The following is a 22,670-nucleotide window of genomic DNA, read 5'->3' as shown; positions in this document are numbered from 1 at the left end:
AGAGAGACACACACATAGAAAGAGACACACATAGAGAGACACACACACAGAGACACACACATAGAGAGACACACACAGAGAAAGACACACATACAAAGACACACACATACAAAGACACACACATAGAGAGACACACACATAGAAAGAGACACACATAGAGAGACACACACATAGAAAGAGACACACATAGAAAGAGACACACATACAAAGACACACACATAGAGAGACACACATAGAAAGAGACACACATAGAGAGACACACACATACAAAGACACACACATACAAAGACACACATACAAAGACACACATACAAAGACACACACATAGAAAGACACACACATAGAAAGACACACCCATAGAAAGACACACACATAGAAAGAGACACACATAGAAAGACACACACACAAAGACACACACATACAAAGACACACACATACAAAGACACACACATGGACACAGTACACCAGCAGAGAGACATGGTGATCTATGTCCAAAGGGATCAATTTGCCCATGTGCGTGGGCACACACACACACACACACACACAGTAATCCTTGCAGTTCCTGTTGCAAATCTGTATTGTGATTAACGGTTGAGAAAAACATACAATTACGTGAAGAGAGGGAGCAAGAGAAGAGAGAAAGAGGGGGAGAACAACAGATGTACTCTTCTTGTTGATGCTGATTGGTTGAGAGTTCCACATGTACTGCAAACGCACACACACAAACCCAGCATTTGCTGGCAACACACTTTCAGTAATTTGGGAGTTGTTGTCTCCACTTACTCAAAAATAAGGAGGAAGAAGGCTAATGTGATTAGCTTTAATATCAAGGGAGGGTAAGGAGGGGACAATAATCACACCCACGAAAACACACCGCACTGTTCATATAGAGTTTCAAGAGATGACGGGATTTTTATTTTGTCGTCTTTTTTGGGGGAGGAGGGGGTTACATGTTGTTCAGTCCTGAGGCATAACCAGGTATTGATTAGAGGTCTTTAGACAGATTGATCACAAGAGTGATTAAGGTGATTCCTCTGGGAACTGGTTGTCAGGTGGGTGCTCAAGATGCTATACTCCAAGCAGACCGTACAGAAAATACATAAATAAAACATGACAACAACAACAAAAATAGAAAAAAGGAAGAAAATGACAGTATCGCCACTGTAATTGACAGTTTTTGATACTTAGTGCTACAACTACAGTACTTTAACTGTATCGTGGTTCAATACCCCATGTATGTTTAAAGAAATAGTTAACAGTTAAGCAACGCTTTTGCCCCCTCAGAAAAGTCAGCGTGTGGGTTTGAAAATGTTACATTCTACCAAACTATGATCAATGGAACCTCTATTCATTGTGGGAAAAAATGCTGCATTTATCAAAACTGTTGGTCAGCGTTCTTCCCGGAGAGATTCCCACAGAGTGGGAATCACAGAGTGGGAATCTCTCTCACAAGCTCAGCCTCACAAGCTAGAACCAGATTCTGACACTCGTGTTAAAATGTACATTTTTCTGTCTCATTTTCTTGCTTTTAAAACAGTACAATAAGCTGTGACGGCTGCAGCTGGTCGTCACACACTTAATTATTTATGCAGAAAATGCCGTTTTTGAAAAAGTTTGTATTTTTCCCAAAATGGCTGATGAAGGAGGCGTGTGACTTGGGCCTCATATTCGCTTATGAGCTGTTGTTTTGCCACGTCGACGTAAAATCTGTGGTATAAACAAAATGGAAACCCCACCATTTAAAATCTAAACATGTGTTCAGAGGCTGTCATCACTGCCAAATTGATTGACAGGCCATTTAGTATACAAACCAACATTTATAACAGCAGAAATTTGGACCAAAATCAAATAAATTTCAGTGGAATCGTCACAATCGATGTGCTTGTGACACAAGAATTTGCGTTATTCGCTACTTGCAAACAAACCGTCTTGCATGTAAGGCATTTAAGTTCTGTAGTTCAGATGCGATACTTTTCTCTGAATGACATCATTAGTGTACTTAAGTTCATGATGTACATAGCGTGTTCTGCCAGAGTTTTGTCTGATGGCAACATGTGGCTGTAAACCAGATGGTTGGCCTGCAACAGTGACCTTCTTGCAGAAAGAAAAGCAGATGTATCCCAACGCCCCAACGTGCACAACACACTCATGCACACTACACACACACATGTGCACTGGTGTTTGTTGTGCACCTGCTGTTTTCCACACCTTGAAGAAGCCTCAGGTGCCGCTGGTCTAAACAGGCAGAACAGAAAGAGAGAGGGACGTGGAGGAGAATCTCCCTTTGAAGATTTACTTTGACACCGAATCCTTCACGGGAAGGAGAATATAATTTCCTCTTCACTTGTTCACTCCACTTGTCGTTGACTAATGGAAGTGCGTTTGGTCTACAGGATGTGTGGATTACACAGTAAGACGTTTATCCAATTATTGCCAAAATGGGTGTAATTGAAGAATAGAACAAACCACCAGCTGAATGTATGGCTTCAAATGATGGTGAATAGTTGGTCTGAAACAGCATGTCGAAAAAATCAATGAGCAATTTGTAGGACAAGAAACACAACACGCAGTGATGCTGACAACAAACAGACCATTACCCTCCAACAGTTTCCCATTTTCATTCACAAAGATAAATGCTAATTCAACCAATCCCCATTTTATAAACCTGTATTTACAGAAGGGCCGTTCTTTCATATTTTGGAAAAGCAGATGTAAAAGAGTTTTATCAAAATGAAAGATGAAACAGTGAATGAGAGACTTTTTTCTGTCCTTAGTAATAGTTATCCTAAAGAAAAGATGAGCATTTTTTACCCTTTACTATGATTCATTAACCCTTTTGCTGAAAGGACAATAATTTGCTCTGGCACCTTTACATTGAGGTGGGAACTGAAATGTTGATATAATATAATATTAAGAAGTATATTTTCTTCAGTGTATGATTGCCTGAAAATAAGAAACGTTATCCTCGAATGAGCCGTTTATCTACATATGGAGCGGTTTCTCTTCACGGAGCTGGCCGCCATGTATCTACAGTAGCCCAGAAGGGACAAACCAAACACTGGCTCTCGATAGGGCCATTCGCGTTTTTTTTGTCGTCGGCCACCGTAGTTCTCCTACACACTTGGCACCTGGGAAACGTTTCAGTTGTTTGCAATCTGCAGCTTCACCGCCAGATAAATCCTACACACCAGACCTTTGAGGATGTGTTTTTTCTTATTAAAATCAATTTATCGGTGGCATTTCTTTTCCCAGCAATATCCCGTTTCTCTGATGAGACAATCAACTCAAATCACACAACAACAAGCTGTTTTCAAATTCAGAGAGGACATCTGTGTGAAGTGTGACCTGCACACGACGAATCGTAAATAACATTCATCATGGATGGGAGGAAACATCAGCATCACTGCTAGTAGATGAATATTGAGTAGCGTGATATTGTCCTCTGTGTGTGTGTGTGTGTGTGTGTGTGTGTGTGTGTGTGTGTGTGTGTGAGTGTGTGTGTGTGTGTGATGGCATGCATTCAGCCTCACCTCTCTCTCTGAGGTGAATCGAGATAACATAAGGGACACGTTGAGTTCGAAAGAGATGGTGAGAAAGAAGAGATGAGGGCGCATAAATAAGTGATGGGGTGTTGACAGGGTGCTGCGTGTCTGTAGGGTTATCTACAGGGAGACTGCGCTTAAACACACATGCACCCGCTCGCACAGAGAGGGAGGTCAGGAGAGGGGGGGGGGGGAGAGGAGCTCTTAGCCTTTTCTGAGGCGCTTTGCCTGTCAGCACATATCTGCCTCATGCAACATGAAGAGCTAAGAGCGACAGAGGGTTGAGAAGGGAAAAAATAAATAAATGCTGGAGCGAAGGAAAAAAACTAACTCAAGAAGGTGTTGGGAGAAGAGTGAGCTAGAGTTAATGAGAAAGAGAGAGAGAGGGAGAGAGGGAGGAAGAAAGAGGGAGGGAGGGGGCTCCTCATCCTCTCTCTCCCTTAAAGACGGAGCCGATCGCTCTCTCCTCTCAGTGGCACCACTGGCTGAGGAGGAAGCCACTGGTGAAATTCATCTCTCTCGCTCTCTCTCTCTCTCTCTCTCTCTATTTTAGCTACAGTTATTTGTCTCACTCTCTCACCCGTGCACGCATCCCTCACTCTCCCTCCAGGTGATCACTCCGTTCCGTAGGCTCATCCTCTGCGCCGAGAACAGGAAAGAGATGGAGGACTGGATCAGTTCGCTGAAGTCCGTCCAGTCCAGAGAGCATTACGAGGTAAGAAGCCCTTTCCAAATCTACAGATCCACGAGTGTGTGTGTGTGTGTGTGTGTGTGTGTGTGTGTGGCGGGGAGGAGGACGAAGAGACGGAGGAGATAGAGAGTGCGGCAGCAACAATAAATCTGTGTTCAGGCGTATCCTCTTTTGGAGATTTTGCGAGTGTTTTTTCTGTTTTTTTACCAAATATTTCCCACCTGAGGATGCTCCTGTAAGTGAATGTATCCTGTTAGTGTTCTCTGGTTTAGTACAAAAGAAAGGGATAAAAAGAGAGAAAGACTTGCATGTTGTGCGGCCCGATAGACAGCACGCTGATGGCAACTGGGGATCAAAGAAGTTGTTAATGCAGAAGCAACACACTCTGATGTTGAGATTCAGAATCCCCGAAGCACCAGCGGACAGTCAGAGATACAGCGAAGAACACACACGCACAGTATCATCCGCATCGCAACTGTGTGCACGCTCACACACGAGAACCAGACACATGCTGACCGCCACAAAGCACTTGTCCGGTTCTGCAACCAGCCCAGGTCTTTTAACCCTCTCCTGGCTCACTTGATAATACATGAACAGGGAGCAACGACACTGTTTAATGCTCGTCTTTTGTTATCCAGGACAGTGTTTCTGGAAGAATCTTAAACAAAAACAAAAAAAAAAAACAGCCCCCGTCGATGAATGTAACGTTTACTTTCGTCAAACGGACAGTAGCTGTGTATAATATTCCGCTGTCAGCAGGATTATGAGTCCGTGCTGTGTGTTGACAGCGAGGGGAGCAGGGGAGCGCAGGAAGACAGCAGTTGCTGCATTTTAATGGCTTTGATTTGGGAGGGAAATCTTATATAAGACCCCATCCCTCACCCCCTTTACTGCACTGCAATGCAGCAGCAGCCCCCCTCCACAGAGCTCTGGGTACACACGTGTGCACACGCGAACGCATGCACACCCGAGCCAAGAAGTCAACACAATAGCCTTTAATACCCGGGTTCTCTTATGTGGCACCGTGAGAAGCCCCGGTTTATAAGCACACCTGTTACAATTCTACTTATGAAACACCACCTGAATGCAGGGCTCGCGCCAGCTATACCGCGGACGCAACGCCCACACTTGTGCAGTTCACTCACATTAGCTTTTTTCGCTCCACAGTGGGCTCTGTCCACGCGCTAATGTATAGAAGCATCCAATTTCCCTGAGCAGGTGTTGCTTTTGTAAAATCATGGAGCGGCAGAGTCACACTAATGACTGTCAGCTAAGAGAGGTGTTTTCTCCCGTAGAGTCCTGATGCACGTCCTGCTGTGTGCTTTCTTAATGCCAGACGAGGCCCCTTTATTGCACCAAGACCGGACCTTAGGGGGAATTATTATCATTAGAGGAAAGCTAATGCACAAGGGATGAACGGGATGAATGTGAAAAGGTGTTGACTTGTGTCTGCTGCTGGAAACAGGTGGACAAATATCTGCTTGTTCTTATATTTCTTGTTGAATCATTTTTTTTCTGCTTGTAATTATAATGAACACAGCCAGTATCCCTAATATGCAGTCACTTGTCATCATAAGTGTTTTTAAAATGTATTAGCTGATATCAAATAACAACAAATACTTAAATTAATTGTCATGTTTAATCTTTATTTAATTAAACTCACTCCTCATCATCAGCTGTGGAACAAACAATGTGTTTCATAGATTTGCCTTTCTGTGACTGTCATCCCAGTGCTGCCAACCTGTTTTAACCTCTCCTTTGCCAGACGGCACAGTTTAATGTGGAACATTTCTCAGGGATGCACAACTGGTACGCCTGCTCCCACGCACGGCCCACCTTCTGCAACGTCTGCAAAGACAGCTTGTCTGGGGTCACGTCTCACGGCCTCTCCTGCGAAGGTAGGTGGCACACACAGATGCTGTCAAACACGTCAATGCCTCAATTAGTTTATACACACAGTATTTTCTTTAGCCTCTTCATGCAGCGCTCACTCGTTTCTACGTCTCATCGCTGGCTCTCGTAGACGGACTTCCTACTCTCTGTTTAGAGACATCAGACACACTTTATGTAGCGTTGCAACGGATGATTTGGCACCGCAAGCCTGGGAGTCGGCAGGTCTATAGGAAGGTGTATGACTATGTTGCGTAAGGACTTGTGAGTCATTGAAGTGAGAAAAGTCTTTGTTCAAATGTCTGTCTAAGTGGAGCAGATTGGATATACCGCAGCCAGCGTGCGGCCTTTGAAATGCTCTCAGTTTCAGAGCGGGGTGCCCATCAAACTTTTAGCTTGAAGTATAGGAAAAGAGCTTGTGGTGAACTGCTGGCACAGTCTCTATCCATATGCTTTTGAGTCATACTGTGTGTTAGATAAGGCATTGACTCACGCTATTTGAATTTCATTTCTCACATATCTCCAATTGAACCATAACGAAAAAAAGACAGAAAGACTGATAACAGATCCTGTGAATGACGCAACCTCTCCTCACCTCATCTGTGAAAGAACACTAAAGTGGAGTGCTAAGAGGACGGAGTTGACATGGGGGGCTGGTGTAAAGTGTCAGTGACAGGCAGCACACCTTAATGAGCACCATCTGCATATCCTCTCCTTCTAATTTAGCTAATGTTCCCCTGTGCATGTGTTTGCGTGCGCACGTCTCACACACACGCACGTCTCACATAGTCCGTGTATGTGTGTGTGTGCGCATGCGTGCGTACATGTGTGCTTGGTTTGGCGTGTAGAGTGTGATGGCAGTAAGAGCCTCTCCACTCAGGGCTCATTATCCTCTACAATGCCGACCCTCTCACAACCAGAACAGAGAGCAAATGAAGGAGACGTAGAGCGATGGAGAGTCATCAGAGCAGCATCAAACCCTTGTGATTCTAAATCGGCTTATCCCGCTCTACACACTTTCAACAAACAATAGGAAGAAGCAACTCGCAGGGCCTTCGTCTAAACATGGAGTCAGGGTTTACAGTAGACACAAGCTCTTTATTGGCCTCGTAAAGATTCCCGTTAGATTTATTAGCCCATTTGATAGTTAAGCGATAGATGCACTGCCGGAGCAATTTTGTTGGCACATGATATTTTGATTTAATGCACCTTGCATTATTATTTTGGACATGTGGTGGTCGGATATTCGATGCACAGTGTTGCACATGTAGGGGCAAAGGTGACTGGAAGAGGAGGGCACAGGTAGAGGGAGCACCCACACTGTGCGTTCCAATACCCAAACTACCAAAGATTTAGTGTGTCCCAATACATAGTATGTCACATACAGTATTCCCAATTGGTGCCTACTGATGTTTGTCTCCAGGCAAGATCGAGAGACAGTGAGAAGGAGATGATCGCCCGTGAGGATGAAACAGTATGTGAGAATGGCACAAAAAAGGAGAGAAGAAAAGACAGTAGAATAGAGCAGGAGAGCTTCTCTATTAAATGTGGAGAGCAGCCAGTTTCACAGCAATTACGCAGCTTAAATTTCCCTTCGATTTCTTGCGCATGGCGGTCGGTTTGGGATTGATTTGTGCTACCTAGCCACACACACACATAGACAAACCCTTCTGTCTCCGTTTCATCCTCACACAAACACTCACTCTCATATACACACAATGTTTTCCTCCAGTCTGGCTGTGTAAATGCTCGGGGTATGGCCTGGCCATTAACAGGCAGTGGTATCATGTCCTCTGAATTCTCTTAATGCTCTGCTAATGCTCCCTAAATGCATTTAGCGGTAGACTAAATTGAAACATCAATTGTTGCTCCCGGATATGACTCTGATTCAGTTTGTATATCTGCGTAGACTTCCCAATGACAATAGTGTGTGTGTGTGTGTGTGTGTGTGTGTGTGTGTGTGTGCGTGTGTGTCAGTGATGTGTGTGAGTATGGGTGGGGTGGCTGGAAGCAAAGTTCCCCAGAGCACAGACATTATTCATGAGTCTGCTAAATGCCTCATCCTTAATGGAGAAAAAGGGCGAGATCAATCTCCATCTGCCTATACATCTTCATAGGAGCCGTTCGTGCTCTATTTGCATTTCACTCTTGTGTTCCTTATTCAGAACAACCTGCATTAAATACATTAAAGTCAAATGTGTGAAATGTCGTAAGTGCTTTTCCTGGCGTTACAGTGGCTGGCTCCTCGTACTGAGAGAACGTGACAGATGGACGGTATTAATGGTTTTATAAGTCACTTAGTTACAGGATCTCTGTTTATCTTTGTTGTTATTCTGTTACTTCAACCATTTTAAAGGAATAGTTGTAAATGTTTTGGGAAATAAACTTTTCTGCTTTCTTGCTGGGAGTTAGATGAGAAGATTGATACCAAACTCATGTCTGTTGAATACCAAACTGGAGCCAGGAGACGGTTAGCTTAGCTTCGCATAAAGCAGGGGTTCTCGACCTTTTGTGACTTAAGGGCCAGTACTTATTGTAAAAAAGAAATTTGATGACCAACTTCCGCAATAATTAAAAAAAAAAACATGACAGCTTTAGAGTTGCTGGTAGTTGGATTGCTGTTTACCTTTGGAGAGAGCCAGGCTAGATGTTCCCCCATGCCTACAGTCTTTGTGCTAAGCTAAGCTAAACCAGAAGCTGACTGTTGCTTTCGATGTTTTTTTTTTACAGTGCTACAATATGAAGCTGCTGAGTCACTTTAAGGTGGAAAACATCAACAGACTGATACAGTATGTGTATTGACTTTGTGTTTTTCAGTGTGCAAATTCAAAGCCCACAAGCGCTGCGCTGTCAGAGCCACTAACAACTGTAAATGGACAACCCTGGCTTCAATAGGGAAGGATATCATTGAGGATGAGGATGGGGTAAGTTTGCGTGTTAAGAATTAGCTTGACATTCCTTTAGCTAACTGTGTAAAAACGTAGCCTTGTTTTGTATCGAGAGTTTGTTACCTATGATGGTTTAAAATGATGTTCTGGAGGCTTCTGGGAAAATACTGAATCACTGACTTGTATTGTATGTTCATGAGAAGAAAGGCTCATATGTTCTATTACATAATAATGCAAAGTGTGTTAGAATTAGTGCGCTTTGACTCAACTCGCTCATGCTCATGGATTCATCAGTGTCAGAAAAAGATGAGAGATTTGGAGCCGGTGGCAATAGAGTAAAGTGTTCCCTAGAAGATATGAAAGATAAAAGTGGACAGCGTAAAGTGTTCCCCCGTTCTTGAACCGTGTTTTGTGTTGGACCCACAGATTGCCATGCCTCACCAGTGGTTGGAAGGCAACCTGCCTGTCAGTGCCAAGTGTGCTGTGTGTGATAAGACATGCGGCAGCGTACTGAGGCTGCAGGACTGGCGCTGCCTCTGGTGCAAAGCCATGGTAAGACGTCTGTCGCACGTGCACCATGCTTAATGTGCCCCTTGCCAAATTACAATGAAACAGGATTAAGATCACACAAGAAGCTGATTGTTTGAATCGCAATCGAAACATTTAGGACAGCGATGAGCAGCGTCTCGGCATTGAACGCGGCTTGTTGATAGCCTTGTATTTCAAAATGCATGTTAGCCTGGAACTGCATCTCATTGTTTAGCATGCTAGCAACCAAAATCAGGTCACAACATTTCACAAACTGAACTGAACAAACCAACTGGAATGCTGCATTATGGTTTTTCAGTAGTCGATCCATTTTGGCAGTACCCCGAGGGAATTACATCATTGCTGTTGTACTTTCTTAAATTGATCCGTAGTATTTGCTGTTCTTTTAGGTGCACACCGCCTGTATGGACCTGTACCCTCGCAAGTGTCCTCTTGGTCAGTGCAAAGTCTCCATCATCCCCCCCACGGCGCTCAACAGCATCGACTCTGATGGTAGGCACCCCCCCCCCCCCCCACACACACACACACACAATACAATCACGCTGACTCACTCAAAGGGTCAGAGGTTGGTGCCGGACGGCATCTGTGAGCAATCGATACATATCAGAGATGAACAAATGAGATTTCACCCCGTTTAGTCGAGCCGATGTCTATTCTCTGAACTGTGACCTTCTGCCCTGTCACATGGAAGACCGGTGGCAGAAGGGAGGAGAGGGAGAGAGTGATGATTCACATCCGTTCAGGCACACAATGTCTCTTTTTCCCACCACCCACTTCTCCTGTGAACCACTGGAACATGTGCTGGAAAACAGAAAAAAAAGACAATTTTACTATTCTCTCTTTGTGTTGTGGGTCTCACCATTGAATCCATGCTTTCTTTACGAACTTCCTGTTAGTCATATTAGAGAGAGGGACCGGCCACTGGTATTTGTTCCAGGAAATTGCCAGTTCCTGGTGTGCCGAGGTGGTTAAAAATAGCCCTATATGACAGGAGGGCACACACCTCTCTGAAGGCTGAAAATAAATCCCCTTCAGACAAGATGTGTGTGGGAGAGGAATCATAATTAGATAAATCCTAACTTGCCGTCAAAATGGACACACGTATTCATCATCATGTAATATTTCATAAAAGCACGCTGACACCACAGAAGAAGAGGAGCCTTGCAGATTCTGCAAAGCTCCCTGAGGCTCCCTCCAGGTTATCTGTTCAACACAGTATGTGTGTGTTGTCTGTATTTCTTTGTTCATACATGACCACTCTGTCTTTCTCTGTGTATAAGTACGTGTGTGTGTGTGTGTGTGTGTGTGTGTGTGTGTGTGTGTGTGTGTGTGTGTGTGTGTGTGCGCGCACTTTCCAGAGGCTGCATTAAACCCATTTTAGATGGTGATCGGCACCTGCAAGACAGACTCAGATAAGCGTGTGTGATTGAATTACTGTTGCGGAAGTCAATGGCTGGGTCTCACTCACACACACACACACACACACACAGCCTGTGAAAAGCTGGCATTGGCTAATTGGTAGATGGATAAAAGAGAGGCAGGGAAAGGGAGGATAGGGAATCCAGATGAAAGGAGGAGGACAAGAAAAAAAGCAGAAAAAGGAAGAAGGGCAAAGAAAAAAATAGACTCTCTATAACTCTCTCTCTCTCTCTCTCTCTCTCTCTCTCTCTCTCTCTCTCTCTCCTTCACTCGCTGTGCATCTCCCCATGTTCCAGGACCCCCTCTGCCCAAATGCAGGCTGGGAAGAGGGGGAGTTTGGTTATAATTGGCTGAGGGGCAGACTGTAGCACGTGCTGGAGCGTTGTGACTCCCCTCCCTTCCCCTCTCCTTTTCTTCCACCCACCCTCCCTCAATCCATCCGTTACTGACAACACCACAGAGAGAGAGAGAGAGAGAGAGAGAGAGAGAGAGAGAGAGAGAGAGAGAGAAATCCAGAAAGGAGAAGAAAAAATCATAGAGGGTAGACGGAGAGATTAGAGAGCAGAAGGAAGACGTGAAGGGGGAGAAGGAAAGGAGGGAGTGCCAGGAGTAGATAGCGGTGCCACACACACACATATGGTGGATGCCCTCATACGCACGGAGCTGTCAACACAGTGGGGGTGCACAGATTATGCTGCAAGCGCAGAAACCTCTTGTTGCATTACCTCCCACAGATTAGTGTGTGTGTATGTGCGCTCGTGAGTGTGCGTTCGCGCTCTGGTAGGGAGCGAAACACGTGTTTTTGGCATGTGCTGCGCTCCCATGCATTATTACGCTCAGTTTGAGCACACACCGGGACCGAGATGAGGTCGTTTAAACGATGACAGGGCCAGCTACTGTGTCCAGCACTGCTGCGATAGTTTGTGCTGTACCCTGGTTACTGGTTACAGAAGGTTAAATGATTGGCTCAAGTCACGTTCATTTTGTTTATATAGCCGACAAATCAAAAATGTGACACTACCAAACCAGGTATCAAAACCAGGCCACCAGTCTTAGATCCTAGATTTGAGTAAGAAAAAAGTGTTTAACTTGGAAACACAAATGGAAGAAACCGCAAGAAGAGCAACGGAGGAGGGATCCTTCTCCCAGGACAGACAGACGTGCAATAAAGAAATATATTAACATTACAGTATGGACAATCAGGATGACAAAAGTACAGATAGAATGCTAAAAATGTATGAAGAATACTATCTGGGAGATAATATCCTCCTCTCCACCACAGAGACCTGGAAAGAGGACGGACGACATAACACAAAAACATATTCCTCTGCTTACCTCTAGTACTATCCAGTCACGCAGGTTGTTTGAGTTGCATGAAATGTGGGTTTTTGTGCTCAGAGCATTCAACACATATTCACGTTTCTCCTTTTCTGTCGCCATTTCCCCTCAGGCTTCTGGAAGGCCACCTGTCCCCCGTCATGTGCCAGTCCCCTCCTGGTCTTTGTCAACTCCAAAAGTGGTGACAACCAGGGGGTTAAATTCCTACGACGCTTCAAGCAGCTCCTCAACCCGGCTCAAGTCTTTGACCTGGTCAACGGTGGACCGCACCTCGGGTGAGGAAAACAAACAGAAAACAGCTCCTGGACTGCATTCCAGAGCATCGCTTGCCATCGTTAAAAGCTGATCCTATAGATTAAGTAAATAAATGTTTGTGTGTGTGTGTGTGTGTGTGTGTGTGTGTGTGTGTGTGTTTTTGTTAGCCTGCGCCTGTTTCAGAAGTTTGACAACTTCCGGATCCTGGTGTGTGGAGGCGATGGGAGTGTGGGCTGGGTCCTCTCAGAGATCGACAAACTCAATCTTCACAAACAGGTAAACTGAAACCGCATTGAGCAAAACTTTACATATTATTTGTATGACGGTCAGTTATTTCGCCTGGATTCCAAATAAATTACAAGTGCCTTCTATCACAAACATATTAGGTAGATAATCCTCCTTTGAATGCATAACTTGCCAGAACAGAATGAGCTGCAAGTAAATGCGATGTGTCTTTGGCCAGTGTGCCAGTTGAGCTTTTTGCCTTTGCCCCTGGCCAGCTTACATAAAGACACACACTCATTATACACACACAAAAACACACACACACACACACACACAGACCTCATTTTGATTGGAGCAGGGATGAATTCCCCGGATGCCAAATAAACCCTCTGCACGTGTTTCAGTGCCAGCTGGGGGTGTTGCCCTTGGGCACGGGCAACGATCTGGCCCGGGTGCTGGGCTGGGGCCCTTCGTGCGACGATGACACCCAGCTTCCCCAGATCCTGGAGAAGTTGGAGAGGGCCAGCACCAAGATGCTGGACCGCTGGAGCATCATGACCTACGAGATTAAGATCCCACCCAAACACAGCTGCCCCACCACGCCCGAGGGAGCCGACGACTGCCAGGTACTCACAGGAGATGACAGATATTCACACGCATCAGTAGACACGATCAAACCCAGCGGGGCTTCCAGACGAATGGGAGTTGGGGGTAGCAGAGCACATGCTGGAAAGAGTGCCAGGCATTTTCAAGTCAACTTCACCTCAGCTTTGGTTCAAAACTGGACAAAGAAAAAGGAATTTCCTGACGAATCCCTTTCTCATGACATACTTTTCTAAAATGTTGTAATTTTTTTAAGTACTGATGAGAGAAATCTGCTTTCAACTATAATGCTTATTGCTACAAGACAAACAAACCGTCATGTGTGTCCTCAACGTTTGTTTTCCCCCAGTTTCACATTTCAGCCTATGAAGACTCAGTAGCTGCTCACCTCACAAAGATCCTCAACTCTGAGCAGAACTCTGTGGTCATCTCCTCTGCCAAGTACGTGTTTTTAACGCGTCAGCACGACCCCAAACAGGCGGCCTAGTTTTTCTATCCATCTATCCATCTATCTAACAGTAAGACAATAGTCTAATGGTGCAGAGTGCAAAGGGTGCTGGAATAAATGTGGAATGATAAATACAACAGGTTGCTTTATATATAAGTATGGCATATATACACTGTATACAGCAATTTGGTATTGACATGCACTCAATGAATAATGATATAGAAAGAAACAATAAGATAGATAAAATAAAATGAGAAAGGACAGCACAAAATGCTAAAATTGGAAAAGTCGATCAGATGTCGATGCTCAATGTCATCTTTTGTTTGTCATACATTATAACCCCAAACACTCATGTTTTCCTTCTGTTGTTTAGGATCCTGTGTGAAACAGTGAAGGATTTTGTTTCCAAAGTGGGGAAAGGCTACGAAAAAAGTACAGACAACAGTGAGGGGTGCGGCACGATGTCTCTCAAAGTAAGCCTCAAAGACAATGCAGTTATCATCCATCACCCGCCACGCCCTGTATATTACATTTCCTCTGAATGCTGCCACAGCACTACATCTATCCTCTTGTTTGTTCCCCCCCAGTGTGCCATCCTGAATGAGAAACTGGACTCCCTCCTCCAGACACTCAACTCAGAGTGCCAGGCTCTACCTTCACTCCCCCACTCCACTCCTCCTATCGTGGAGGAGGAGCAGGAGGAGGAGGAGGAAGAGGAGGAGGCCAGCGAGGAGAGCCTGACGGAGCTGAAGGAGAAGATGGAGGAGGAGGAGACGGAGAAAGGAGGAAGAGGGGCCCCACACCAGCTGTTCAAAAGCAGGGAGCAGATGATGCTCCGGGCCAACAGTCTGAAGAAAGCCCTGCGACAGATCATAGACCAGGCCGAGAGAGGTAACAGATACCGAGTTGTTATGGAGGCAAAACCCACCTGAAACTACTACATACAACTTTTTATTTGCTAAAAAATGTATTAATATCATTCCATGTTGCCATACATTTGGAAAAGCAGTTTTTTTATGAGGAAAAAGGCAAAAATGAATGCTTATCATGCAGAAGGAACTTGTTGAAAGTTGTCCTGCACATGCATTGTGGCATGTGGCGCATACCGTATTGTCTTTTTATCCCTCCTGTCTTGTTTAGTGGTGGATGAGCAGAACGCCCATACGGAGGACACCGAGCCGCCGTCTCCCCTGGAGTTCAGGAAGGAGAACGAGGAGGAGAACAGAGACAGTGAGAAGGACGAGGACACCAAGGAACTGGAAGCAGTGACATGTAAGTGCTTCTGCTGCTGCTGCTGCTCAAATCTCTAAACCTGCATGTCCTGCAAACCTTTTTAGCCGCTCTCCACTGATGCATTTTCATCCTGGGGCCATTTCCAAAGCACTTAACCTGTCCAGCCTTGCCTCTTTGATTTCCAAGTGTCCCACTTTGCCAGCTGGCATTATTCCCAGTCACTTAAAGGATATCTTATTTAATTAGTGGTGGAGGTCTATTTTAAGAAGATAACTCAGTAGAATTTGGCGATGTGTTAAAACACATTCCTCCTCTCTTTGTTCTACTGAGAGAGGGAAACGTTGCTATTCCCATCATTTAGGCAAACAGAGGCAAAAATTGTAAACAGAAGACTTTTAAGATTATTCTGCTTTGTGAAGTGATTTGGTGCAATAGGAGATCACACAGGATTTAAATGTCGCCCCCTTGTGTATATTACAGAAGCAGACACATAGCTAATGGAAAAAAAAAAGTGCTGCTGACGCAAATCATGTTTCCTGTCATAAATAAACTCAAGGATTAGGGCTAAAAGCGCACGGAGAAAAACCCTGCTTTCCTGTCATATTCCATCTCTTGCAGCAAGCCGAGCTGTTTATCTCTCCATCTTCCGTCTGCAGCAACAGAGAACTTCTTTAATAATAAACGATTGAACCTGTCAAAACTGCAGCGTCGGGACAACCATGAAGCCTGTGTGTGCCTGTTCATATGTATCTGAATCTGTGTAATATAGGCAGCGTGGATGTGGATGCATATGCACGTGTGAACGTCTATTGTGCCTCCATGTGAGGGTGTGTGTGTGTGTGTGTGTGTGTGCGCGCGCGACGGCCACAGGATGTGTTATTGTCTTAGGGGCAGAAGTTCTTCCTGTTTATCATAAGGCTGCTTCCTTCCTTCCACACATTTTCCAGCCGTTGGAAGACGAGGAGGTATCAGTCAAACCCTCCGCTTTGTGTCCTCTCCTTGTTTCCTCTTATCGCCTCCTTGCTCCTTCCTGACCTGGACACAAATCAAAAAACAATCAGTGCGAGCAGAAGGGATTATTAAACCCGCGTTTTAGTAAACTCTTAGCCTCCCAGTCGGCCCGATTTTGCATGTATTTGTTGCCCCATGGAGGATTCACGTGGGGTCGGCATGAGCAGTGATGATGCTATGTGGCAAACACGCGATGTTCAGAGGCTGTCATCGTGCATTCACATGGAAAAACAGCTGAAAGCTAAAAAGAAGAGAGGCAACGTGAAGCTTTTTCCGGTGTGACACTACCTAACTAAGCACGCACATCTCTAAATGTTTTACAGATTTCTTTCCCAATTTAACTTGCATGTTGCACTCGATGTACATATTTGTGTGTATATGTATGCACATATACATATGTATAAACACAGCTGTATATCTTCCTTAAATAAATAAAAAATAAAATGTAATTTTTTATTTTTTATTTCTTATTAGTGGCTGACAAATCAAGCTTGGTACATGCACAGCAACAACAATAATATTTAGCTCCCAAATCCTTCAGAGTCAAAGCATCATCTTCACAAATATATGTTGACTAAAAACAACAACAACCTTTTATTGATTTCCTGCTTTTATTCTGAAGGCTAGAATAAAAGTCCTATTATTTATGGTGGAGTATGCCTACACTAATATACAGTATGTATACTGTTATGAATATGAATACAATGTTTTAATATCAATTGACCATTGAGTATCAACCTAATTATAAGGATTTTATATGACAATATTGTCAAAGACGGCTATTAAATATTAGTTTGTTTTCCTCCCAATATGGCAGCCGTACCCACTCACAGCAGCTGTGGCGAGTTTTGTTATGCCACCTGATGAGAGGGTGGCATCACATTAAACAGTGAGGTCATTGTGTACCCTCTATTGTGTTCTGCCCTAAGGAACCACAAATAATGAACCAAAAATGTTTAAACAATTTGAGTAGAGAAACACATTGATGTGAATGATAGGAATTCTTTCTCTCTTGTCTCCAGCTATTAAGAGTCACTGTTCTCCCACGGAGAGGAGAGTGAGCCGCAGCACGCAGTCCTACAGCTCCTTCACCATCACCCCCTTCACCACCAGCAAGGAGAACCTCCCGGTACTCAACACTCGCATCATCTGCCCTGGTAAACGCATCACTTTCTGTTTCATTTCCTTCTCCTGACCTTAACGAAACACACAAGGACAGGGTCACTTGGATATTTCAGCTCAGCCTCGTGTGTTTGTTTGTGTGTGTGTGTGTGTGTGTGTGTGTGTGTGCAGGCTTGCGGGCAGGTCTGGCTGCCTCCATCGCTGGCAGCTCCATCATTAGCAAGATGCTGTTGGCTAACATCGACCCCTTTGGTGCCACACCGTTCATCGACCCCGACCTCGACTCACTGTAAGCGGCGTTCCTCGTTGCGCGTCTCCTCCCATCTTCGTCACTGTTTGAATATCTGTCCTCTCTCTGACCATTCGCGTGTAAATCTATACCCACATCCGTGTGTCACTTTGTCCTTGATATATTTGTGTGTGAGCTTCAGCTTACTGACTGTTTGTCTGCTTGTGTGGCTGTCAAGAGAGGGCTACATGGAGAAGTGCGTGATGAACAACTACTTTGGCATCGGCCTGGACGCCAAGATCTCCCTGGAGTTCAACAACAAGCGAGAGGAGCACCCAGAGAAATGCAGGTGAGACACATTTCTGTTACCAGGCATCTCTCAGCCAATCAAGCCACATCAATCCTATCAATTAATCATGAAAGCTGCTTCATTGCCTACATCTATATTTAGAAAGCTTTACTAATGATTGAATTCCTCCTCATATACGACATTTATTATGATTACTCAAGATGATATTGCTTGTTTTCTTGTGTTTTGACTCTTAAAGAAGTAAGTATCCTTTTATTAAGTGAGAAACCTTCTTGTATCTGGGTAGTTTATAACTGCACTCCTTCCCTCTGTCCGCTGTAAAACCCTTTTGTTTTTCACCTCACCGTAAACCTCCCTCTCTGCATCCCTCCCACACAGGAGTCGTACCAAGAACATGATGTGGTACGGCGTTTTGGGCACAAAGGAGCTTCTGCAGAGAACATACAAGAATCTGGAGCAGAAGGTCCAGCTAGAGGTGAGAAGGGGAGGAACAGCGGAGAAGGCTTTACTTAGACTGTAAAAGTCGTGCAGTATGTTCAAAGACAGACGTCATCCTGCACGCTTTACTATAAAACTTAAGTGTAAAAAAACGAAAAACATCTACTTGACACTTGTAGTCCCAGGCAGCTGAAGGCACCAATCTGCAAACAGTGGGGAGTGATTTAGATGAAGATGTTACTCGCCGCCTCTCAAGAGTCTCTCTTGAACTCCTATTTAATCTCCGCGCGTTGCAGATGTAAGGGGAAGCATGATTCCGCAACTGCACAGTTTATTTCTCACCTCAAATTTATTCAGAGACTGATTTGGACTGTTCAGGAGAAACAACGTCTGCAGAACAGCTGACACGCTTTTCCAGTCTGAAGATTTACAAAGAATAAAAACACTTCCAGCCTAGAATATTGTGTGCTTATCGGCTCGGGTGCAGGAGAGTCATGAAGTGATGTCCTCCCAATATAAGGACCAATTATGGCAACCTGTCTAGACAATTGGGTATTTAGGATTAGTATCAGGTTTAATACCTGTCTTAAATGCCCATGTATACCACATAAATTGTATTATATCCAACGAGAAATGGTCTTTTTTTTATGGCTTTATGGCTCTTTGCTTTTGCTGTGAAATTGGACTTCAAGTGAAATAAAGGTGGCAACAAAAGGGTCTGATTGCATAACAAAAGCTAACTTTTTTTTACTCCGAATTTATGGAAATGGTGGCGTGTTCTGTATACTCTTAGATAAAAACAAAACACAATACATTGTCTTGCTTAGAGTATTGCAATACGTCACGGTATATTGAATCATGACCCCTGTATCATGATACATATTGTATTGCCATATTCTTGCCAATGCACAGCCCTATTCGATTTGATGTTCATGAAACCTACGGACTTCTGCAATAGACACATACAGTACGTATAGCTTCCCTGCTCCCGTCACTTACTGGTCCGCTCGGTTGTTATTTGCCTTTCCCAGTGTGACGGCCAGTACATCCCCCTGCCCAGCCTTCAGGGTATCGCAGTGTTAAACATTCCTAGCTACGCAGGCGGGACCAACTTCTGGGGCGGCACCAAGGAGGATGATGTGAGTACACTTACAGTACACAAGAGGAACTCTTTGTAATGTTCCAATTTGGCTGGAAGCCCTTGGTAGGCGACTGAGATCACCTTTAGAGAGGAAAGGGGGAGTGGTTTTTTTTGTTCTTTTCCTCCTCAAGCCAACGTCAGCAGTTGGCCGGACCGCTGGATCAACGCTCCACCTCTCACTGTGTCCCTCTCGTTTTCTCTGTTGTTAAATATGGAAAGACTGCCTGGATCCTGGTTTAGCATGACCCCGATAGCCTGGAGGTGCAGGGGGAGGGATGGTTAGAGAGATATTTGTGCTTGTTTGTTTGAGGCGCAGAGTACAAGGGCTGCTGAGGGATTAGAGTCAGTTTGCACACACACACACACACACACACACACACACAAACACACCCCTTAGTGAGCCCCTGCAGAGTTTACCCTTGGACACACATACAGTATGAGCATTTGGTGTTATGTAACTGTTTTGTTGGAGTGGAGGAAACAGGGAGAGGACATTTATTTATTGCACGCACACACACAGACACACACATTACAATTTAAGTTTTTATCTTAGTCTCCAAATAGATCGATTTGTTTTGTGGTTCAATCGTACATTTTGACACATTGCGGCTGACCTGTAGCTTCACTATAAAACAAAGAGTGGGTTTATATGAAAATAGAGTTAGAATACTCATAATTGGTACCAAACACTGATGATAAATAGAGAGATGTTGCTTTTGCAGATCAACATGTTACCACCTCTACTTCAGCAGTAGGCGCAGTACAGGAGGCTTTACTCAATGTGCTTTGGTTTCCATCTAGTGACCCAGGGCACACATGACAACGCTTCAGATCATGCTGTTTGATCATTTAATCTCTCAGCGAAATGTTAACTATCCAGCAAAAGAAATAGTTTTCTCCTCATTGCTTTGACCTTTTCACGGGCAGTTTGCAGGCAGAGATCGATACCAGACTTGTCGGGAGCCTCTCCTTTCAGAAACAATTCATGTCTCGTTCAGGCTGCGGCTAAACGGAGCTGACAAGGAAAACTTTCTCCTTTGAGGCAATATATAGGCAATCATATAGTTTTAATACATACATATATTTTAAAGAATTATAATCACTGTTAAAATGTTATTATAAATTAATCCAAGTGGTCATTGTATGCTTTAAGTAAAGTGTAAAAAATAATTAAATGTATGCCAGATCAACAAACAAAATGTTGTAAAACTGAAAGCAAACCATGACCACTTAAAGTAAGTTATAATCACATATTATGCATTATTATATATATATTATTGTGCTGTTTTTATGTGCATCGTCAGTAAGAACAAAAGGATTTGGGACTCTGCCACAGACAGGGCAGGGTAGTCGAGGCGTTTTGAGAAATGGATGCACGCATTGTTTGGTTCCTGAATGTCATCGTTGTGCCGTGCAGATCTTCTGTGCCCCGTCGTTTGACGATAAGATCCTGGAAGTTGTGGCTGTGTTTGGGAGCATGCAGATGGCTGTGTCCAGAGTCATCAAGCTGCAACACCACCGCATCGCACAGGTGCGAACGCACATAAAACAAACAATATGAAAAGAAAAATGCACACGCTTATAGGAATATGTTTATGTGATGTGTGCCTTTCTGCCCGAATCAGTGTCGAACGGTGAAGATTACTATCCTGGGTGACGAGGGAGTTCCCATTCAGGTGGACGGAGAGGCCTGGATCCAGCCACCCGGAGTCATCAAGATCCAGCACAAGAACAGAGCTCAGATGCTCACCAGAGATCGGGTGAGACAGAGGGGAGGGAGGGGAAGCGGAGGTGGCCTCTGGAATGTTTGAAATAAAATGAGTGAGGAGGCTGGGTTTTGAGTGAATCGTCCTGATGGACAAAGCTTTGCAAGATATGCACTCATCCTTTGATTTCCCCCTCGTAGGCGTTTGAGAACACCCTGAAGTCATGGGAGGACAAGTTGAAGTATGACAAGCCTCCTTTGCGGCCTCACCTCTACCCACAACAGTCTGTGGATCTGGCTACGGAGGAGGAGGCCGCCATGGTGCAGCTGTGCGCCCGAGCTGCAGAGGAGCTCATTACAAGGTAAAATATCAGGTCTCACTCTAGAAGGCCACACAGGCTTTACATATATATGTTAAATCATCATTTATAATTTATTTTTTGCCCACTGACATGTCTGATCCCAGGATATGCGAGGCTGCAAAGACCAATGGGTTTTTAGAGCAGGAGCTGGCTCATGCTGTTAATGCCTCGTCTCACGCCATCAACAAAACACACCCCAAGTTCCCGGAGGTAAGCGATCGACACGAATCACACAACATGTCGTGTTTTTCTTCCTACGTTGAGCCTCGGGATGTTGCTGTGTGTCAGCTGCATTTTAGGGTTGAAGTCAAGTTTAAATCCACGTTTTCATGAACCTATGAATGACGGAAGCTGCAGTTTTTTGTTTAAACACAATTTAGATTGAAGTATTTCAAAACATTAATATTTTTCTCTGTGTATGTTGTTACGGATTAATCCTTTAGAACGTGTCAAATTTCCCTCACAAACTGAAAAGGCCAATTTATAGCAAGCATGTGCTATCACCAGGCAACAACCTCCAGTTCTGAAGAGTGAAGCCAATGCGGAAGTGCCTTAAATTTGCATTCTCTCTACTGACCACCAGGAGGCGACTCCTCTGGTTGCATAGAAGTCTATGAGAAAATGACTCTACTTCTCTCTTGATTTATTACCTCAGTAAACATTGTAAACATGAGTTTATGTCTCAGTCTCTAGTTTCAAGTCTTCTTCAATACAGCATGATGTTCATTTAGTAAATGATGGTCCATTTAGAGTTCAGTTATACTTCAGCTCCACCCTTTCAAGACTTCTGGTTAAATATACCAAGATGGCGACAGGCAAAACGGCGAACTCAAGCCTCAAACCGTAGTCCCCAAACCAATGGGTGATGTCACGGTGACCACGTCCACTTCCTGTTTACATTCTATGAGTATGACTGCACTAGTTTTGTACTGAAGATATTCAAATGCTCAAAATGAGAAACACCTACCAGAATTGTTGAACAAAGTACGCTTTCACTGCTGTGTTTGTTGTACAATGTGTGAGATTATACTAAATAACGGTCGTATCCCGTTTCCAGAGTCTGACCAGGAACACAGCTATAGAGGTGGCCAGCACTGTCAAGGCTCTGTACAACGAGACAGAGTCCCTGCTGTTGGGCCGAGTCTCTCTGGTGAGTTATCATGGGGATTTTATCGTTACGATAATGACTTTCTTTCACTTTTACCACACATTATTTAATGTCTTAACCACACTATGACATTAAAGGATAGGTTTGTGTGTGTCCCGTCCCC

General features: G+C 44.3%; 1 protein-coding gene across 8 annotated transcripts in view; it reads left to right on the top strand.

The window, feature by feature from the left end:
- The window catches only part of dgkh (diacylglycerol kinase, eta), a 52,794-nt gene that overhangs the window by 21,837 nt on the left and 8,287 nt on the right, over positions 1–22,670 (top strand). For all 8 annotated transcript variants that reach the window (XM_031873413.1, XM_031873412.1, XM_031873418.1 and 5 more), the window contains 22 exons: positions 4,153–4,257; positions 5,999–6,131; positions 8,941–9,047; positions 9,438–9,563; positions 9,950–10,052; positions 12,430–12,592; positions 12,740–12,848; positions 13,202–13,423; positions 13,750–13,841; positions 14,222–14,321; positions 14,436–14,739; positions 14,989–15,120; positions 17,115–17,249; positions 17,386–17,503; positions 17,682–17,792; positions 18,132–18,228; positions 19,223–19,330; positions 20,750–20,863; positions 20,958–21,092; positions 21,239–21,399; positions 21,504–21,609; positions 22,457–22,549. In XM_031873413.1, coding sequence (XP_031729273.1) covers positions 4,153–4,257; positions 5,999–6,131; positions 8,941–9,047; positions 9,438–9,563; positions 9,950–10,052; positions 12,430–12,592; positions 12,740–12,848; positions 13,202–13,423; positions 13,750–13,841; positions 14,222–14,321; positions 14,436–14,739; positions 14,989–15,120; positions 17,115–17,249; positions 17,386–17,503; positions 17,682–17,792; positions 18,132–18,228; positions 19,223–19,330; positions 20,750–20,863; positions 20,958–21,092; positions 21,239–21,399; positions 21,504–21,609; positions 22,457–22,549 — 2,874 coding nt within the window. The remainder of the gene's footprint in view (positions 1–4,152; positions 4,258–5,998; positions 6,132–8,940; positions 9,048–9,437; positions 9,564–9,949; positions 10,053–12,429; positions 12,593–12,739; positions 12,849–13,201; positions 13,424–13,749; positions 13,842–14,221; positions 14,322–14,435; positions 14,740–14,988; positions 15,121–17,114; positions 17,250–17,385; positions 17,504–17,681; positions 17,793–18,131; positions 18,229–19,222; positions 19,331–20,749; positions 20,864–20,957; positions 21,093–21,238; positions 21,400–21,503; positions 21,610–22,456; positions 22,550–22,670) is intronic.

The sequence above is a fragment of the Anarrhichthys ocellatus genome, unplaced genomic scaffold (genome assembly GCF_004355925.1).
Source record: "Anarrhichthys ocellatus isolate YVR2014 unplaced genomic scaffold, GSC_Weel_1.0 scaffold71, whole genome shotgun sequence".
NCBI classification, from domain to species: Eukaryota; Metazoa; Chordata; class Actinopteri; order Perciformes; family Anarhichadidae; genus Anarrhichthys; species Anarrhichthys ocellatus.
This window is presented reverse-complemented; position numbering and strand designations above follow the sequence as displayed.